Genomic DNA, 19,174 nt, shown 5'->3' on the forward strand with positions numbered 1-19,174 from the left:
ACATGGAAGAAGGGGCCATGGCTGAGTTATTAAATGAATACTTTGCATCCGTCTTTACTAAGGAGGTAGACGCTACTAGGCCATGGTGACAGACAAGGAAACTCTGTACTAGAAGGGTTGAAAATTGATGAGGAAATGTTGAATAGACTGTTAGTACTTCAAGTTGACAAGGACTGGATGAGATGCATCCAAGGATATTGAAGGAAATGAGAGTAGAAATTGCAGGGGCACAGACCATAATTCTTCAGTGTTCCCTAGGCTCGAGGGAGGTGCCAGAGGACTGGAGAATTGCAAACATTACGCCTTTATTCAAAAAAGGTTGTAAGGATAAGCCTAGCTATTACTGACCATTCAGTTTAACTTCAGTGGTGGGCAAGATTCTAGAAACAATTATTCGGGATAGAATTAGTAGTCACATGGAAAAATATGGGTTGATAAGGAAGAGCCAACATGGATTTCTAAAGGGGAAATCGTGTCTAACTAACTTGCTGGAGTTTTTTAAAAACGTAATAGAAGAGGTCGACGAAGGTAATACTGGTGATGTGGTGTACATGGACTTTCAAAAGGCATTTGATACAGTGCCACACAACAGACTTGTGAGAAAAGTTATTGCTCATGAAATAAAAGGGACAGTAGCAACATGGATACAAAATTGACTAAAAAATAGAAAGCAGAGTAATGAACAATGGGTATTTTTCAGGCTAGAGGAAGGTTTATAGTAGGGTTCCCCAGGGGTCAGTATTGGTAACCTTGCTTTTCCTGATATTTATTAATGATCTAGATCTTGGTGTGCAGGGGTCAATTTCAAAGTTTGCAGATGACAGGAAACTTGGGAATGTTGTAAACTGTGAGGAAGACAGTGTAGAACTTCAAAAGGACATAGACAAGTTGGTGGAGTAGGCAGATGAAGTTCAATGTGGAGAAGTGTGAGGTGATGCATTTTGGTAGAACATGGACAGACAATACAAAATAAGGGGTGAAATTTTGAAGGGGGCGCAGCAGCAGAAAGACCTGGGTGTATATGTTCATAAATCATTGAAGGTGGCAGGACAGGTTGAGAGAGCAGTTAATAAAGCATATAGTATCCTGGGCTTTACTAATAGGGGCATAGAGTACAAGAGCAAGGAGGTTATGCTGAATTTATAAAAGACACTGATTAGACCTCAGCTGGAGTATTGCGTATAGTTCTGGACACAACATTATATGAAGGATGTGAGCGCATTGGTGAGAGTGCAGAAGAGGTTTACAAGAATGGTTCCGGGTATGAGAAACTTGAGCCAGGGGGATAGATTGGAGAGATTGGGACTGTTCTCCTTGGAGAGAAGAAGACTAAGAGGAGATTTGATTGAGATGTTCAAAATCATGAGGGGGCTGATCAGAGTAGATAGGGAGAAGGTGTTCTTGCTCGTAAAAGGATCAAGAACGAGAGGGCACAGATTTAAAGTGATTTGCAAAAGAAGCAAATGTAAAAAAACCTTCTCACACATCAAGTGGTTCGAGTCTGGGAATGTGGTGGAGGCAGGTTCAATCGAGATATTCAAGAGGGCATTAGATGATTATTTGAATAGAAATAATGTGCAGGGTACAGGGAAAAACAGGGCAATGGCATCAGATCATAATGCTTATTTGGAGAGCCGGTGCAGACTTGATGGGCTGAATGGCCTCCTGTTGTACTATTAAGATTCTGTGAATGGTCCTTCCAATGCTAGAACCTTGCCTCTGTCCTGAAATGGCTGCAGCTCCTAGAGACAGCTTCTTAATTGGCCTCTTCCAGAAAGATTGTGCCTGACATGCTGCCACAGTCACTTCTGAGTTGACAAACCAGAATTGAGGTTGATATCTGGACTGTAACTCACCTGGAAAAATTCAGCCTTTTAATCAGAGACCCTGCAATAGCAGCTGGATTTCCACCCTAGATTCTGAACACAGTTCTTTCCAACCAGTTTGCCTGGACCTAGGGAATATCAGGCCAACATTAATGATCTGAACCTGGATATCCAGTTCAAACGAAACTGGCCTAAGATGCGCCTAGGGCAGAATTTTCGGTTTGATGTGCCAGAGGTTGGGCCCCGCACACCTGTGCATAAAATGATGCATGGTGACGTCAGGTGAGTGTCCTGATGTCACTGCGCGCCATTGCAATATTTCACTGGGCAGGCACGTGATGAAGCCCAATGTGCGCCTGCCATTAATTATTCGGCCATTTAAGGCCCTTTAGTCTTCAATCGACGCTGATTTTTCAGCACTGGTGCAATCTTCAGGTTGGCGCATGGGCGCAATGGGTAGGCGGGTAGGAGACATTTCTATTAACCTCAAATACGGGCGGGATAAGAGGGCTCAGTGGGGCCATGAATTTGCTCTGTGAAGTATTTATTGGAGAAAGTTTTTTAAACTTGCCTGCGTGATCTGTAGTACTTCCGAACGCATTCCAACTGCTTTTTCTGGACTCTTAACCTTCAGGTTAGCACTCTGCAGTGAGGAATCTTTTCCGGGCCTGTAGCTCTTCGGAAGCCTTCCCTTAGCCTGGGTATGGGATCTGATCTGTCCACTGAAGGCAGCTCCTCTGAGGAGGAAGGGAGGGCTAGAAGGAGGAGGAAGGCAGGAGTGCACATTCAACCTCCAGGCTTTATCAGTGACTGATAACTTTTCTCAAAAAAAGAAATTTGAATTTCCAGTTAATAGCTGAAAGGATAGCACAACAAAACTTCACATTTTAAGCCTTTTACTGTAACACCAGACTAAAAGCACTGTGGGCTAAACACTATTTTTGTAGGCAACTTATTCTTTAAACCATAGAACAGAACCTTTTCCTTTTTACTTTTAGTCCAACTGAAGAAACACATTTCGCAGGTATACTTTACGCTGTCCTTTAAGTAGATATTAAATTTTTCCAGAATCAGTCCAAAATGATTGTTAGCTCCAGAGGATTTATTTCTGATCTTTTTCTTTCCTAGTCTGGAAACTTTTAACTCCAGTACTGCTATTCATGGACCAAGTTTTCCTAGAGACTTCTCCCTCTAGCTAAAGATAGGAAAATATTCCAGCCTCTTTTAACTCCCCAATCATTTGGTGTTTCCAAATGAGCTCCCACCCATATTCCTGTGTGGTGAACCATAGTGATGTGTTGCCTATAGCTGCTATTCCTCTTCCAGATCCTGACAGACTAACCTGTCTGTGGTATTCAATGAGATTTTAGGAGAGCCTGTTACCTGATATCACTGTGGTTTCCTATGTACCCTTCCCATCTCAAAGCCCATCACTGTGGCAACATGAATCATATCAGCCTTGTATCCAGGTAGATATTCCTGAGATCTCAAATCTCTCTTATCTGAGAAGTAGATGGACAGTTCAACGCACAACAATTTGCAACCCAACATTCTCAACACAATTTTGGGATTTTGGAGTCTCTCAGTCTGTCCTTTGATAGCACATAGGATGCTGCTGTTTTTTCCAAGAGTAAATGTCTTGCGCCTTTTCCCAGCAAAACAATCTGGGCCCCATTAATCTCTATCAGTCAAACCACCCAGGCTTGCTGTCAGGCAGACTTCAGAACAGGTCACATTACCCCTTTCATTTTAGCCTAAATTAAAGACATAAGGTGGAATTTTACACTGGTGGGATTTTACAGTCCCACTGAAGTCAATGGACTTTTGAGGGGCTTACCGCACTCTAGGGCTCTGCCCTAGCTGCGACAGAGCTGTAAAATTCTGCCAAAAATCCCTAAAATATCATAATTTTTTAAACCTTATTATTACAATTACAATATGTAGAACATTCCCCTGTAGTACATTCACTGTTGGTTCAGTAACATGGCTGAGTATAACACAGGACTGGAAAACCCCCAAACTTGGCTAAGTGAGATTTACCCTGACATCGTAACTTTAAGACTATGGGCAGAATTTTGCCCTTAGTGGGCTGGCGGCCAGGAAGGCGACTGCCGCCTGCGATTGGGAATGGACCATGATTTCATGTTGGCGGGCCAATTAAGTGCAGTTGGACACGGCAGGTCGGCAGGGCAGTCTGCCCCGCATTTCTCGGATGAGTGCCTCACTACCCTCCTGGAGGAGGTGGCAGCCAGGTGGGGTACCCTTGGCCCCAGAGACGGGAGGAGGAGGCCCCCGCACCTCACCAAACAGGCCTGGGAGGAGGTGGCATCCAGGGTGAGCAGTCACAACAGGTGAGGTGCACATGGGTGCAGTGGCGGAAGCGCTTCAATGATCTACTGTGATCGGGAAGGGTGAGTACCATGTTGGCATGGATCAATGTGGAGAACAGCTAAGGGCTGGCCATCCCCCCGTGGACTTCAGGGGTACTAGCGTTCAAGTAGCAACTGTCAATGACACCAGAGCTGGCCAAGGGGCTGAGCCCTGGCTGCTTTGTCTGTCTTGCAGCTCAGGGACCATGAATTGGCTGAGCCCTGCCAAGTGATCCTCATTTGGGGTCGGCCAGACTGCAATGGTGCTGCAGATACAGAATGGACTAATCAATGGTCCTCTATCCTTTCAAAAGAAGGCATCCCATAACAATATTGAGAGGTCAGGGACTGGCGGGTGACCCCCACACTTCCACACCCTCATGCCCTATGAGCAGGAGGCACTGGAGCTTGAGAGGCGGCATGCACCTCGGTCAACCGGTTGGGGTGCCAGATGAAGATAAGAGCGCAGTGCACTGAGTCGAGAATGTTGGTTATTGCAACCATTCTAGTGTAGTCTCTATATTGATGTGAGCCTCAAAACTGGAGTCCCCACTGATAATTGAAAGACGAGGGCTCCATGATGCAGATATCTGTTTCATCAGGATACATGGCATGACAGTGTCTTGACTTACACTAATGACATGTCCTTCTTCTCTCTTTTAGGCTGACCAGCAGGCAATCACCATGAGGACCCTGAAGGGCCACCCCTGACCCTGGAGGGCCACTGTGCTCAGCATGCACCTGCTTCACACCCTCTCTGTCAAGCAGGCCCCAGAGCAGATACCAGCACCTTGGTAGGCATAAGATCGCTGTCTAGCATCTCGGTGCACATTGAGGTGCAGGCGGAGGCAGAGACTGCCCCAGGAGGACTGCTGGAGACTAGGAAAATGGTCAGTCAATGGCTGATGATGGGCTTCTGGAGTTGTCCATTAGATGGCAGATGCTGGATGTCCAGCAGGGTGTGCGGGAGGATCTGGCAGAGATACATGAGCGAATGTGCATCATGGTGTCCACTTGGGAGGAGTCCCTGTGGAGCATGACTACTGCATTGACCCTCATGGCTGAGCGCAATGGCCCCTCCATGGAGAGAGTGGTGACTCTCATGGAAAGGCTGCTCCAGGGACACAATCAGGGTTTCCTGGGGTTGTACTCAGACCTGCAAGTCCTCACACTGGCAATGACCTCAGCTGGTCAGTGCCTGTGTGGGAGATGGATTGGGCATCCAGCATCCCAGCTAGGTGTCTGTCATTCAATGGTGAGCAAGGAGGTCCAAAATGACCTCATGTTGGCGCATGAGCTGCCTGTTGTCTCTTCGGGCTCCTCTCAGGGTGGCCTGGATGATGCCAGCAGCTCTTCTGCTCCTCTGCCAGTGACCATGGCATCTGATGAGGCTGTGGCGGCTGGGGAGATGCCAGCTGTGGCACTGGCTGCTCCCTCCCCAGCCTTCACAGGCTCCACAGGCCAGGGGATGATACCAAGGTCATCAAGGTCAACAAGACAGCAGAGTCAGCAGGCTGTCTCCAACGCCAGTGCCAGCAAGGGGGGTGCACAAGACGGCCTTATCAGGGGTGATATTTTGTTTCTCCATCTTACTTTAACTTTTTTAAAGATGTGTTAACATCAGCTAATGGTCATTTCAGCTATGTTTCACATGCACTATTAAATGAGATTTTATTTTGTGCTATTGGCCTCAGCATGCTTCATTTGTTCTGTAGGTGCAGGGTAAGCCTTTATGTAATGATGTACGTGTGTTTCCTGAAACTTTATTGCACAGGCACAGAATGTATGTTGTTGGCCAAGGAAATGGCCCTATCAAGGATTGAGAATGGAGCCTGCAGCCCTGGCATGTGGTGGTGGTTCTTATTTGGTAGGCTAGCTGAAGGACCGTTGGATCAAAGCTTCCTGGGTGTCCCTGCCTCCCTGGAGGTTACCCAGGTCAGCGTCCATGCTCTCAGCGTTCTCCTCACCGAGCTCCTTCTCAGACTCACTACTGGACTCATCATCTGAGACCTGCACAGCAGCTTCAACATCCTCTTCCTCCACTGCATCCCACCTTTCCAGTGCCAGATTGCAGAGAGTGCAGCATGCAACCACTATCAGTGACACACGTTCTGTGGGAGCATTGCAGTGTGCCCCCTAAACGGTCCAGGCATCAGGAGTGCATCTTGAGAAGACTGATGGTTCTCTCTACCACTGTCCTTATGGAGGCTTGGCTCCTATTGTACCGCTGCTCGGCCTCTGTTCTTGAGTGGCGGAGAGGCGTCATGAGCCACCTTTTCAGGGAATAGCCCTTGTCACCCAGCAGCCATCCATCCAGTTGGGCTGGAGCACTGAAGAGCCTCGGCACCTGGGAGTACCTCAGGATGTAAGCATCATGGGAGCAGCCTGGGTGCCTTGCACAGGCTTGCTGAATCTGCATCTTATGGTCACACACTATCTGCATGTTCATGGAGTGGAAGCCCTTCCTGTTGACAAAGGCACACGGCTCACCCGCTGGCGCCTTGATGGCCACATGTGTGCAGCCGATGGCACCCTGGATGCAAGGGAACCTTATCAATCGCTGCAAAGCCTTTGGCTCGCTCCACCTGGCTGGCCTCATCCATACGGTAATAAATGAAAGTCAATACACGCCTGAACGGAACATCTGTCACTAGTTTGACGCAACTGTGGACAGCTAATTAGGAGACTCCACAAAGATCACCCACTGACCCTGGAAAGAGCCAGAGGCATAGAAGTTGAGGGCCACTGTGACCCTCAGAGCCACTGGCATGGGGTTTCCACCCACACAGTCGGAACTGATCTCAGGCCTGATCTTCTGACAAATGGAGGTCACTGTCTCCCTTGAGAGACGGAGCCTCCTTCAGCATTGCACGTTGACATATTGCCGTAGCTGCATCGTCGCCTCTAAACCCTGGCAGCGGAATAGTGCCGTCTTCTGTGGCCCCTTCCGCCTTGGACTGCCAGGTGGCCCTGCCCCCCCTTGTGCCTGCGCCTCTTCCCCCCACCGGTCGCTCCCCTGAAAGCTGCATTGGGACATCTGGCCTCCTCTCTCTTCCACCCATCTCTTCCTCCTCAGAGCAAAGACTACAATTCCCATTACCAGGGTTATGGAAGGCTGTCCATTACCTGGAAGGATCCACATGGTCTGAATCCTCCGGGGGCCTGGAAGACAACATCGAGCCCTAAAATGAAGCCTAGAAGTGCTCTGAAGCGAGATGAAGCTGTCCAGATCACAAAAGCAAAAACAGCAGACGATCTCCAAAACTCCTCACAACTCACACTGACAATGCTACTGACCCTTCTTCTCCCACCCATGCTTTTGCAAATTGTGGCCTGCCCATTTTGCCCATATGATGGCTGATAATTCGTATGGGCTACATAAACTCGTAGACAATTGGTGTGTCAAGGACGTTAACTGGCCTCTTAATTAATGGCGGGCGTGCCTTTGTCTCCCTCGCGTGTCTGCCTAGTGAAATATTGAGAGTGCGCGTTGACGTCAGCATGCTCAGCCAAAGTCAACGTGCGTTATTTCACACTTGAGCGGATCGGGCATGCACCCGCCCACCAAGTGAAAAGTTCTGCCCTATGTTGCTTTATAACATCAGTTTTTCATGCAATTTGAACTGGTATGTGCCAAAAAAGTGGACCTTGACTCAGCAATTCTGATGACTCCCATCTGGTTTTGGGTTTGGACATGTTGGTTGTCAGCTGGCAGGTCAAAGAAGATGCAGACACTCAAAGTTAATATTCACTTAATTGACTCTAGCATCAAAATATCTACCAAAAATGCAACAGGGACTATTCCTTACAGAAATGTATAATTTCACTGTATCCTAATGTAACTTTTATTCTGTTTCTCCTTTGATCTTAATCAGCACCAACAATTTTACAGCTGTCCTGTCAAGTGAGCCTTAACCTTTTATCCTTGTTTCTTAATAAATAAAAATATTTACCTCTGGGCACGGCTGAATTGCTGATGGTGAGTAGAATTAAGTGCACAACTCATGACTGCATAAAGCTTGGCAATTAAAAAAATGAAAAATAGGCTAAATTATTATAATACATATGTTGCTATGAGATTGATTGTTGCCATCACAGGAATAAATTATCATGAAGGACTAGAAAAACTATGGATTTTTTAGCCTTGAAAGGACATAATTTTATGGTGAATGTGTTGAACTATGCAAGATATAATCAACACAGAAAAGATAAATTTATTGCTTCAAATTAAAACATGACTCGAGGACTAGATCACAAAATAATTACAGAGAGGAAGGCGATTAGACCTATGTTAGTGATCCAAAAATCTCCCAACTGCAGCCTTCCATTGACCCTTACTCCATTTGATGTATTGATTGCTGTTTGTATGAATACACACTTAGATCAGCCATAAATTTACCTTTTTACTAGTAATACCTTTGATTCTTGCCCTGCCTTTACATAGTAATTTACACTAATTTTCCAGATTGACCTTTTCCATACAATTTATGGTCTTATATAAGTCAAGAGGCAAGGTCAGGGTGGCTAGTGTGGAAATGTACTATCTTATAGTCTTCCATAGTGTAGAAAACTATGGAAGACTATAAGATAGTAACAAACATCACACTTGTGTGCCTCACATAGGGAATGGCCGACAAGTTTCTAATAGCAACAATCAATGTATGCACAGAATGTGCAACTCCATTATAAGACCAGAATTTATTTATTTTTGACAAAGGTACACTATTCCTGCACCCTTGTTGGCCTCCTTCTCTTAGAAGGATCAACTGGAGCATGGGCCTGGTAACGCTTCTCCAGCAGTTAAATTTCATACTCTTTGGGCCACCCTTTGACAATCAAAGTTTTTTTTAACCCATGCCAACTGCAATGAAATGTTATTGATGGTATACATTGTCCCCTCTCCATAATTTGTAAAGTACATGATGGATACAGATATTAGATAATTTAGTTAAGACCATGGTTGATTAAATGGTTTCATTGCAATTTGCTTTTACCATTAAATAAATCCTATTCAGGAATCTCTGGTGTCCTCAATTTGATTTTCTTTTATCTTTCAGGTTCTATTTAAAATGTTTCTTGGAAGTGCAAATTTTGGAGAAGCTGCCTATTTCATTTCTACACTGGGTTTCTTCAATTTAATTTTCATATCATCTGCACCAGTTATACTGTATTTTACGAAAGTGGAATACTGGTCCTCATTTTCTGCTTTGCCTTGGGGTTACCTCTGTGGTGTTGCTGGTCTTTGGTTAGGTATGTGATTTGGATGCTTCTTCAATATACTTTAGAAACCTATTAATTTCTTACTCCTATCCTGAAAATAACAAAACGAATTCTATATAATCTGATTTATAATTTGCTTCATGGTTTTCTTTACATTTTAATTGCACATTTACAGTATTTTTGATGAATAAGATTTTGTGACTCTTATTGCACAATTCAGTGTAATTTCAGAGAACTCTAATTATCATTGAGCACATTTGCACAAAGTGAAAACGATTGTTACAGTATAGTTTGCTTCCAGAAACAACATTCTAAATACACTGCATTATGAGTATTAATGCTAATGTAACTAGTTCTTTCAGCTGAAGAACTTTAAGGGCCCTGAGAGACCGTTCTTAGCATCACTTTATTAATCATAAAGCTCATGCTAATATTTATTTTGTCTCTTTTCTTGGTATACACATGCTAGACAAAAAAGTTAAAATATACAAAATTGTTCCTAAACTCCCTCTATTAAATATCCAGTCATGTGCTAATTTTCTAATATAAAATAATTATTTTGTAAATGCTGGAAATACTCAGCAAGTTGGGCAGCATCTGTGGAGAAAGAAACAGAGTTAATGTTTCAGGTCAATGACCTGTTATCAGTGATAACACTTAAAAGCATGAAGAACCTTGAGATGTCCTGAGGGCAGGAAAGATGCTATCCAAATGCAAGTTCTTTAGTTTCTCGTATGAGCATTTTATAATTTTTAATTTTATTTCACAAAAGGATGCTCATCCCTTTATTTGAATAGTGGCTTCTCAATTCACAGCTGTAGACAAATACTGCGGCTAGAAAAGATCTGGGCCCTGAAAATCCCTTAGGGTGGTGGCAGGGTGGGTGGGTGGTGGTGTGATGAGGTGCTTCCTGGCTTAAATATTGAGTTGTACTGGCGCACAAATGCTGTAGCTGACCCCACTAAATTTGATGGTGAGAGGGCAGTGGGCAAGACAAATGGGTTATTGACATTGTGGGGATGTCACCAAAGTCCCCAGAGACATGAGTGAAATAAGGGCAGTGGTGCGGAGGGAGTGCCAGGTTCTGGCTGCTTCAAATCTCCACAAGAAATTCTGAAGCTCCAGATGCTACTCTTTTTTTTTGACCAGGTGTGCTTGGTGAGACTGTGGCATGAATTTCATGCTTGGCCTGCGTGCCCAGTCGGCAAGAGTGGATGTGGAATCCGCTCCCGGCTGTGCTTGTGTTGGAAACGCGATTTCACACTGGATGGCCATTTAAGGTCCATCCAGCGTGAAACGTGTCCTCTCAATGGACGGGAAGGGCCGGGCAGGGGCGGGAGCCTGTCGGGTGCTGGGTCCAATGGTGACCTGGCAGTCACTTTCAAACCAGCAGAGGCAGCTCCCTGAAGGCTGCCAGGAGAGAATCTTTGGAGATAAAAACAAAAAAACTGCGGATGCTGAAAATCCAAAACAAAAACAGAATTACCTGGAAAAACTCAGCAGGTCTGGCAGCATCGGCGGAGAAGAAAAGAGTTGACGTTTCGAGTCCTCATGACCCTTCGACAGAACTTGCGTTCGAGTCCAAGAAAGAGTTGAAATATAAGCTGGTTTAAGGTGTGTGTGTGGGGGGGGGGAGAGATAGAGAGACAAAGAGGTGGAGCGGGGGGGGCGGGGGTGTGGTTGTAGGGACAAACAAGCAGTGATAGAAGCAGCTCATCAAAAGATGTCAACGACAATAGTACAATAGAACACATAGGTGTTAAAATTAAAGTTGGTGATATTATCTAAACGAATGTGCTAATTAAGAATGGATGGTAGGGCACTCAAGGTATAGCTCTAGTGGGGTTTTTTTTTTATTTATATAATGGAAATAGGTGGGAAAAGGAAAATCTTTATAATTTATTGGGAAAAAAAAAAGGGAAGGGGGAAACAGAAAGGGGGTGGGGATGGGGGAGGGAGCTTACGACCTAAAGTTGTTGAATTCAATATTCAGTCCGGAAGGCTGTAAAGTCCCTAGTCGGAAGATGAGGTGTTGTTCCTCCAGTTTGCGTTGGGCTTCACTGGAACAATGCAGCAAGCCAAGGACAGACATGTGGGCAAGAGAGCAGGGTGGAGTGTTGAAATGGCAAGCGACAGGGAGGTTTGGGTCATTCTTGCGGACAGACCGCAGGTGTTCTGCAAAGCGGTCGCCCAGTTTACGTTTGGTCTCTCCAATGTAGAGGAGACCACATTGGGAGCAACGAATGCAGTAGACTAAGTTGGGGGAAATGCAAGTGAAATGCTGCTTCACTTGAAAGGAGTGTTTGGGTCCTTGGACGGTGAGGAGAGAGGAAGTGAAGGGGCAGGTGTTGCATCTTTTGCGTGGGCATGGGGTGGTGCCATAGGAGGGGGTTGAGGAGTAGGGGGTGATGGAGGAGTGGACCAGGGTGTCCCGGAGGGAGCGATCCCTACGGAATGCCGATAAGGGGGGTGAAGGGAAGATGTGTTTGGTGGTGGCATCATGCTGGAGTTGGCGGAAATGGCGGAGGATGATCCTTTGAATGCGGAGGCTGGTGGGGTGATAAGTGAGGACAAGGGGGGCCCTATCATGTTTCTGGGAGGGAGGAGAAGGCGTGAGGGCGGATGCGCGGGAGATGGGCCGGACACGGTTGAGGGCCCTGTCAACGACCGTGGGTGGAAAACCTCGGTTAAGGAAGAAGGAGGACATGTCAGAGGAACTGTTTTTGAATGTAGCATCATCGGAACAGATGCGACGGAGGCGAAGGAACTGAGAGAATGGGATGGAGTCCTTACAGGAAGCGGGGTGTGAGGAGCTGTAGTCGAGATAGCTGTGGGAGTCGGTGGGTTTGTAATGGATATTGGTGGACAGTCTATCACCAAAGATTGAGACAGAGAGGTCAAGGAAGGGAAGGGAAGTGTCAGAGATGGACCACGTGAAAATGATGGAGGGGTGGAGATTGGAAGCAAAATTAATAAATTTTTCCAAGTCCTGACGAGAGCATGAAGCGGCACCGAAGTAATCATCGATGTACCGGAGAAAGAGTTGTGGAAGGGGGCCGGAGTAGGACTGCAACAAGGAATGTTCCACATACCCCATAAAGAGACAGGCATAGCTGGGGCCCATGCAGGTACCCATAGCCACACCTTTTATTTGGAGGAAGTGAGAGGAGTTGAAGGAGAAGTTGTTCAGTGTGAGAACAAGTTCAGCCAGACGGAGGAGAGTAGTGGTGGATGGGGATTGTTCGGGCCTCTGTTCGAGGAAGAAGCTAACGGCCCTCAGACCATCCTGGTGGGGGATGGAGGTGTAGAGGGATTGGACGTCCATGGTGAAGAGGAAGCGGTTGGGGCCAGGGAACTGGAAATCGTTGATGTGACGTAAGGTGTCAGAGGAATCACGGATGTAGGTGGGAAGGGACTGGACAAGGGGAGAGAGAAGGGAGTCAAGATAACGAGAAATGAGTTCTGTGGGGCAGGAACAAGCTGAGACGATCGGTCTACCGGGGCAGTTCTGTTTGTGGATTTTGGGTAGGAGATAGAAGCGGGCCGTCCGAGGTTGGGAGACTATCAGGTTGGAAGCTGTGGGAGGGAGATCCCCAGAGGAGATGAGGTCAGTGACAGTCCTGGAAACAATGGCTTGATGTTCAGTGGTGGGGTCATGGTCCAGGGAGAGGTAGGAGGAAGTGTCTGCGAGTTGACGCTCAGCCTCCGCGAGGTAGAGGTCAGTGCGCCAGACAACAACAGCACCACCCTTGTCAGCAGGTTTGATGACAATGTCAGGGTTGGACCTGAGAGAATGGAGTGCAGTAAGTTCAGAGAGAGACAGGTTAGAATGGGTGAGAGGAGCAGAGAAATTGAGACGACTAATGTCGCGCCGACAGTTCTCAATGAAAAGATCAAGAGAAGGTAAGAATCCAGAGGGAGGGGTCCAGGTGGAGGGAGAATATTGGAGATGGGTAAAAGGATCCGTTGAACTGGGAGAGGACTCCTGCCCAAAGAAGTGAGCCCGGAGACGAAGACGGCGGAAGAAGAGTTCAGCATCATGCCGAGCCCGAAATTCATTGAGGTGAGGGCGTAAGGGTATGAAACTAAGTCCTTTGCTGAGCACTGAACGTTCAGCATCGGAGAGGGGAAGGTCAGGGGGTATAGTGAATACACGGCTGGGGTTGGGATTGGAAGAAAGGGTGGGGACGGAGGAACAGGCAGGGGTGGAGGGTCCTAGATGGGTGTTGGTGTCAATGAGTTGTTGCAGCTTGCATTCCTTAGCACTTGAGAGAAAGAGAAAAAGTTTCTTGTTGAGGCGTCGGATGAGCCGAAGGATAAAATGAAACTGGGGCACGCGCAGCTTTGAAAAAGGGTACGGCGGTGCTGCTGGAGGGAGAGGTCGAGTGTGTTCATATGGCGGCGCATGGCACTGAGTGTGGATTTCAGAATGTGACGGGAACAGCAGTCCGAGAGACGTTTTATGTCCCGGAGATACCTGTAATCCTGGGTGGGTTCGAAACATGAGGGGTGGAATTTCAGTTGAAATCCACGTGGGGTAAGTCGGAGACGGAGACAGTCACTGAGAAAGGAGATATGGCTGTGAAAGCGGGTTTTAGTAAACACCTTGTCAAACACTAGGAGGGAAATGGAAAGCAAGGAAGGTGAGCAAGACAACAGAGAGATACGGAAATCTTGTCGCAGAGAGGAACAGAACTTCTTCAAGGAGGTAGGCATTTCTTGAAGAGCAGTGGCAGTCAATTAAACACAGAGATAAAAACAAAAAAACTGCGGATGCTGAAAATCCAAAACAAAAACAGAATTACCTGGAAAAACTCAGCAGGTCTGGCAGCATCGGCGGAGAAGAAAAGAGTTGACGTTTCGAGTCCTCATGACCCTTCGACAGAAGGTTCCTCACCGTCCAAGGACCCAAACACTCCTTTCAAGTGAAGCAGCATTTCACTTGCATTTCCCCCAACTTAGTCTACTGCATTCGTTGCTCCCAATGTGGTCTCCTCTACATTGGAGAGACCAAACGTAAACTGGGCGACCGCTTTGCAGAACACCTGCGGTCTGTCCGCAAGAATGACCCAAACCTCCCTGTCGCTTGCCATTTTAACACTCCACCCTGCTCTCTTGCCCACATGTCTGTCCTTGGCTTGCTGCATTGTTCCAGTGAAGCCCAACGCAAACTGGAGGAACAACACCTCATCTTCCGACTAGGGACTTTACAGCCTTCCGGACTGAATATTGAATTCAACAACTTTAGGTCGTAAGCTCCCTCCCCCATCCCCACCCCCTTTCTGTTTCCCCCTTCCCTTTTTTTTTCCCAATAAATTATAAAGATTTTCCTTTTCCCACCTATTTCCATTATATAAATAAAAAAAAAACCCCACTAGAGCTATACCTTGAGTGCCCTACCATCCATTCTTAATTAGCACATTCGTTTAGATAATATCACCAACTTTAATTTTAACACCTATGTGTTCTATTGTACTATTGTCGTTGACATCTTTTGATGAGCTGCTTCTATCACTGCTTGTTTGTCCCTACAACCACACCCCCGCCCCCCCGCTCCACCTCTTTGTCTCTCTATCTCTCCGCCCCCCCACACACACACCTTAAACCAGCTTATATTTCAACTCTTTCTTGGACTCGAACGCAAGTTCTGTCGAAGGGTCATGAGGACTCGAAACGTCAACTCTTTTCTTCTCCGCCGATGCTGCCAGACCTGCTGAGTTTTTCCAGGTAATTCTGTTTTTGTTGAGAATCTTTGGAGTCTGTTCAGGAAACCATTCACTCAAACAATGGCCTCACCAGTGACTGGAAATATCAGGCAGAAGGGCAAGTCGATTGGGCACTTGGCCCCCCGTTTCTTGGGCGGGTGCCTTGCGGTCTTGTGGAGGAGGGCGGTGTCAGGCGGGACAGCCAGGGACAGCAGGAGGAGGCCACTGTATCTGACAAAAAATACGTGGGAAGAGGTGGCAGCCGAGGTCTGTGGCCATCACGTTGTGCGGCTCAAACGGGTGCAGTGCCACAGAAAGTTCAATGATTGCTGCGCTCGGCGAGGATGAGTACCGAGTTGGCATGGATCAGTGTGGAGAAGTGTTAAGGGTTGGCCGCCCACCCATGCAGCTCAGGGGTGTTAGAGTCTGAGTGCCAACTGGCACTGACGCTGACACCGAAGGCGGCCAAGGGGATGAGCCTTGGCTGCTTGGTCTGAGTGCCTTGCAGGTCGAGGGCCATGACTCGGATGTGCCTTGCAAGGTGCCCCGGGGGCGGGGGGGTGTTGGCCAGGCTGCAATGGCGCTGCAGGTAGAGAGTGAACAAATCAATGCTCCTCTGTCATTTCAGGAGAAGAGAAGCCGTAACAACAACAAAAGAGCTAAGACAGGCAGGGGGCTCCCAAACCTCCTCATTCTGACAAGGTGCAAGTTGGATGCCATGGAGCTGGAGTGCCGCCACCCAACTCGGTCAGCCGGTCGTGGAGAGGCAGGGGTCTCTGATGAAGCTAAGAGTGCAGTACACAGAGGTGAGAATGTCAGATTGTGCAAACATTTTTCTGTAGTCTCATCATTAATGCGAACCTCAAACCTGGAGTCCCCATTTAACATTGAAAGACGATGGCATCATGATGTAGATCCCCATTGTCTCACCAGGGTACTTGGCATGCACAGTGACAGTAATGATTTAAATGAATGACATGTCATTGTTTTCCCTTAGAATTGCCAGCTCGTCCTCGAACACTAGACCCCGAAGAGCCACCCTTGACGCCAGAGGACTTTTGATACACCTGCATCACACCTCCTCTCTGTACCAAGCACCAACACAGATACCAGCACCTCGATGGGCATCAGATCATCGGCTAAAATGCCGGAGCATAGTGGTCAGGGCACTTCACACTTGCTTGAGGTGCAGGCGGAAGCAAATTGTGCCCAAGGCACTAGCAGTCGGAGGACTGCTGGAGACCAGGATGACGCTGGGTTGAAGGCAGATGATGAGCCTCTGGAGCCATCCATTAGGTGGCAGATGCTGGATGTCCAGCGGGATATGTGGAAGGATCTGGTGGAGATCCATGAGGGTATGCCTGCCATGGTCTCTGTTGTGGAGGAGTCCATGTGGAGTGTGAGCACTGCATTGACCCTCATTACCGAGCGCACTGCCTCCTCCATTGAGAGAGTGGCGACTCTCATGGAGAGGCAGCTCCAGGGACAGAATCAGGGGTTCCTGAGGTTCTGCTCGGACCTGCAAGCCCTCACACAGGCACTGACCTCAGGTGGTCGGTGCCAGTGTGAAGATGGATGAGACACCCTGTATCCCAGCTAGGTTCCCATCCATTAATGGCAAGCAGGGAGGTCCAGAATGACCTCACATTTGCACATAAGCTGTTGGTCGTCTCTGCGGGCTTGTCTCAGGGCGCTCTGGATGATGGCAGCAGCTCCTCCACACCTCTGCCAGTGACCGTGGCATCTGATGAGGCTGTGATGACTGGGGAGAGGCCAGTTGTGGCACTGGACGGAGCATCCCAGGCGGGGCCAGCACAGGCTCCACTGGCCAGCGGACGACCGCCATGGTCAGTATGGCCAACAAGAGAGGAGACTCAGCAGGCTGCCTCTAATGCAGCTGCTAGAGAGGTGGGCGGGAATAGGGTATGGGGCAACAAGATGCAGCACTCGCAAAACGTAAGTTTAAGGCACCATGAACACAAGTGGGACTGTTCATGGGTGATCTTCTGTTCTGCCATGTTTTGTTAATATGTTTACTGGTGATGACCATTAACACCGTTTTTGTTATGTTCATTCAATGTGAGTGCCAACATGATATAAATTTTGCTTTTGGCTTAATGGGCTGAGTATGCTTCACTTGTTTTGTAGCTGCAGGGCAGGCCAGTATCTCATGCTGGACGTGAGTGGCTCTAAACTTTATTGCTCAGGCACTGAGTGGACTTTGGGTTCAAAGGAAAGGGTCATTTCAGTCATCCGGGATGGAGACGGCACACCTGGCATGAGGTGTAAGAGGATCTTTAGCAGCCTAGCTGAAGGAGCGTTGGATGAAGGCTTCCCTGGTGCCCCTGCCTCCCTGAAGGATCCAAAGGTCTGCCTCCACGTCCTCACCATTCTCCTCACTGGGCTCCTTTTCTGACCCACCACTGGATTCATCCTCTGTGGCCTGTGGAACAGCCTTAAGATTCTGTTCCTCCAGTGGGACCCCTAACCACCACCTTGCCAGTGCCAGATTGTGGAGACTGCAGCATGCAACCCCATAAGTGACACCCGCCCTGGAGGGTAATGTAGTGCTTACCCTGAATGGTCCAGACATCAGAAACGCAGTTTTAGAAGACCAATGGTCCTCTCTATCACTGCCCTTGTGGAGGCATGACTCATATTATAATGATGCTCTGTCTCTGTTCTTGGGTAGCGGAGAGGTGTCATTGTTATGATCCCAGCTGAGATTACCCCTGTACAAGACCGATCCCAGGGTGGAACCCAGTTTGATGGACCCTAACTTTTAATTTTTTTGTTTAGATACGTGGAGAGTGGCTACTGAACAGAGTCACAGGAGTCAGCTAATAATTTAACATTTATTAAACTAAAGTTGAACTTTATTACAATACTCCTTTACCCACAACTATACCTTTACAGATATATACAGGTTTGTAAGGATAATACAAGTTGCAAAAGCTACCTTATCCTTTAATGTTCACGGTAAATACACAGTTCATGTAAACCAATAGGCACCCTGTGGTCAGACACATCACACACTGAAACCAAGTGACAGATGTCACCTCAATGAGATACTATGGATCTCTCCTCAGCTCCCCACCAGACGCTTGTCACACTGTGAGCCAACCTGTCCTTCAAAATTCTGTCCTTCACACAAGGGTTTCCAATCTCCACTCTCAAAGACCTCGCCTTGGAACCTTCTCCCAAACTGGTGCTTTCTCTCCGATGCCTTCCACCAGGGTTCACTTCCAGGGTTTTGAACTCTTCTTCCGATGTTCCTCTTCCCTGGCTCACCACATGCATTCAAGCTGTCTTCCACACACTCTCTCTCACCGACTCAGCTGTCAACAGTACCACTGCTTCACATGCCCATAGCAAAGAGTTATAGACCTTCAGCCATCTCATTGGACATTCTTGCAAGCTGTTCTTGTTTTAAATCTGCTTTAGGCAGCTTTTGTCTCTTTAAATCTGAAGCTTGGAGCCTTTCTCTCTCTGCTCCTCACTCTTAACTTCATTTATTAGGACCTTTTTCAGGTTCCTGTCTTTTCTTTGACTAGAAGGTCTGCTTGGGACTTTCCCCTGTTCCATCCCTCTGGATTTTTGGGGTTTTTTCTTACCTTGGGACTGGCTATCTGTCCCTCTTGCTCCAGTCTCTCTCCGGCAGCTACGTTCAACCAACTTTAGCTTGGATCTGGCTATCTGCCTCTTCTAGTCTGCTTCTCTGGCAGCTATCTTCAATACCAGCTGAACTCCAACAGCTTCCAAAACAAACTGTTGTTTTTAGCTTTTCTGTGTGTGTCTGTGGGAGGGGCCTGCCTCTCTAGATCCCTGTGGCTAGGCAACAGCCCAATTCTTCTACTCTTGTTTGTTTAACCTAGCTGCAACAGTTGTAAAAAACCTCATTAGAAATGCATGCACCTTTTTAAAGTGAAACTAAAACTCAATTAGACCTTTATTAACACATGGATACAGAAATACAAATCAAATTTAAACTTTAAAGCTAAAACTCATTCCTAACACCTACAACTACCAATATAACTTACTTAAACTATCTCTA

General features: G+C 47.2%; 1 protein-coding gene across 2 annotated transcripts in view; it reads left to right on the plus strand.

Annotated features, from left to right (window-relative positions):
- slc35f4 (solute carrier family 35 member F4) overlaps positions 1-19,174 on the plus strand; it is a 253,416-nt gene that overhangs the window by 223,738 nt on the left and 10,504 nt on the right. For both annotated transcript variants that reach the window (XM_041215000.1, XM_041215001.1), the window contains one exon: positions 9,253-9,445. In XM_041215000.1, the coding sequence (XP_041070934.1) occupies positions 9,253-9,445 (193 nt within the window). The remainder of the gene's footprint in view (positions 1-9,252; positions 9,446-19,174) is intronic.

The sequence above is a fragment of the Carcharodon carcharias genome, chromosome 20 (genome assembly GCF_017639515.1).
Source record: "Carcharodon carcharias isolate sCarCar2 chromosome 20, sCarCar2.pri, whole genome shotgun sequence".
Classification (NCBI taxonomy): Eukaryota; Metazoa; Chordata; class Chondrichthyes; order Lamniformes; family Lamnidae; genus Carcharodon; species Carcharodon carcharias.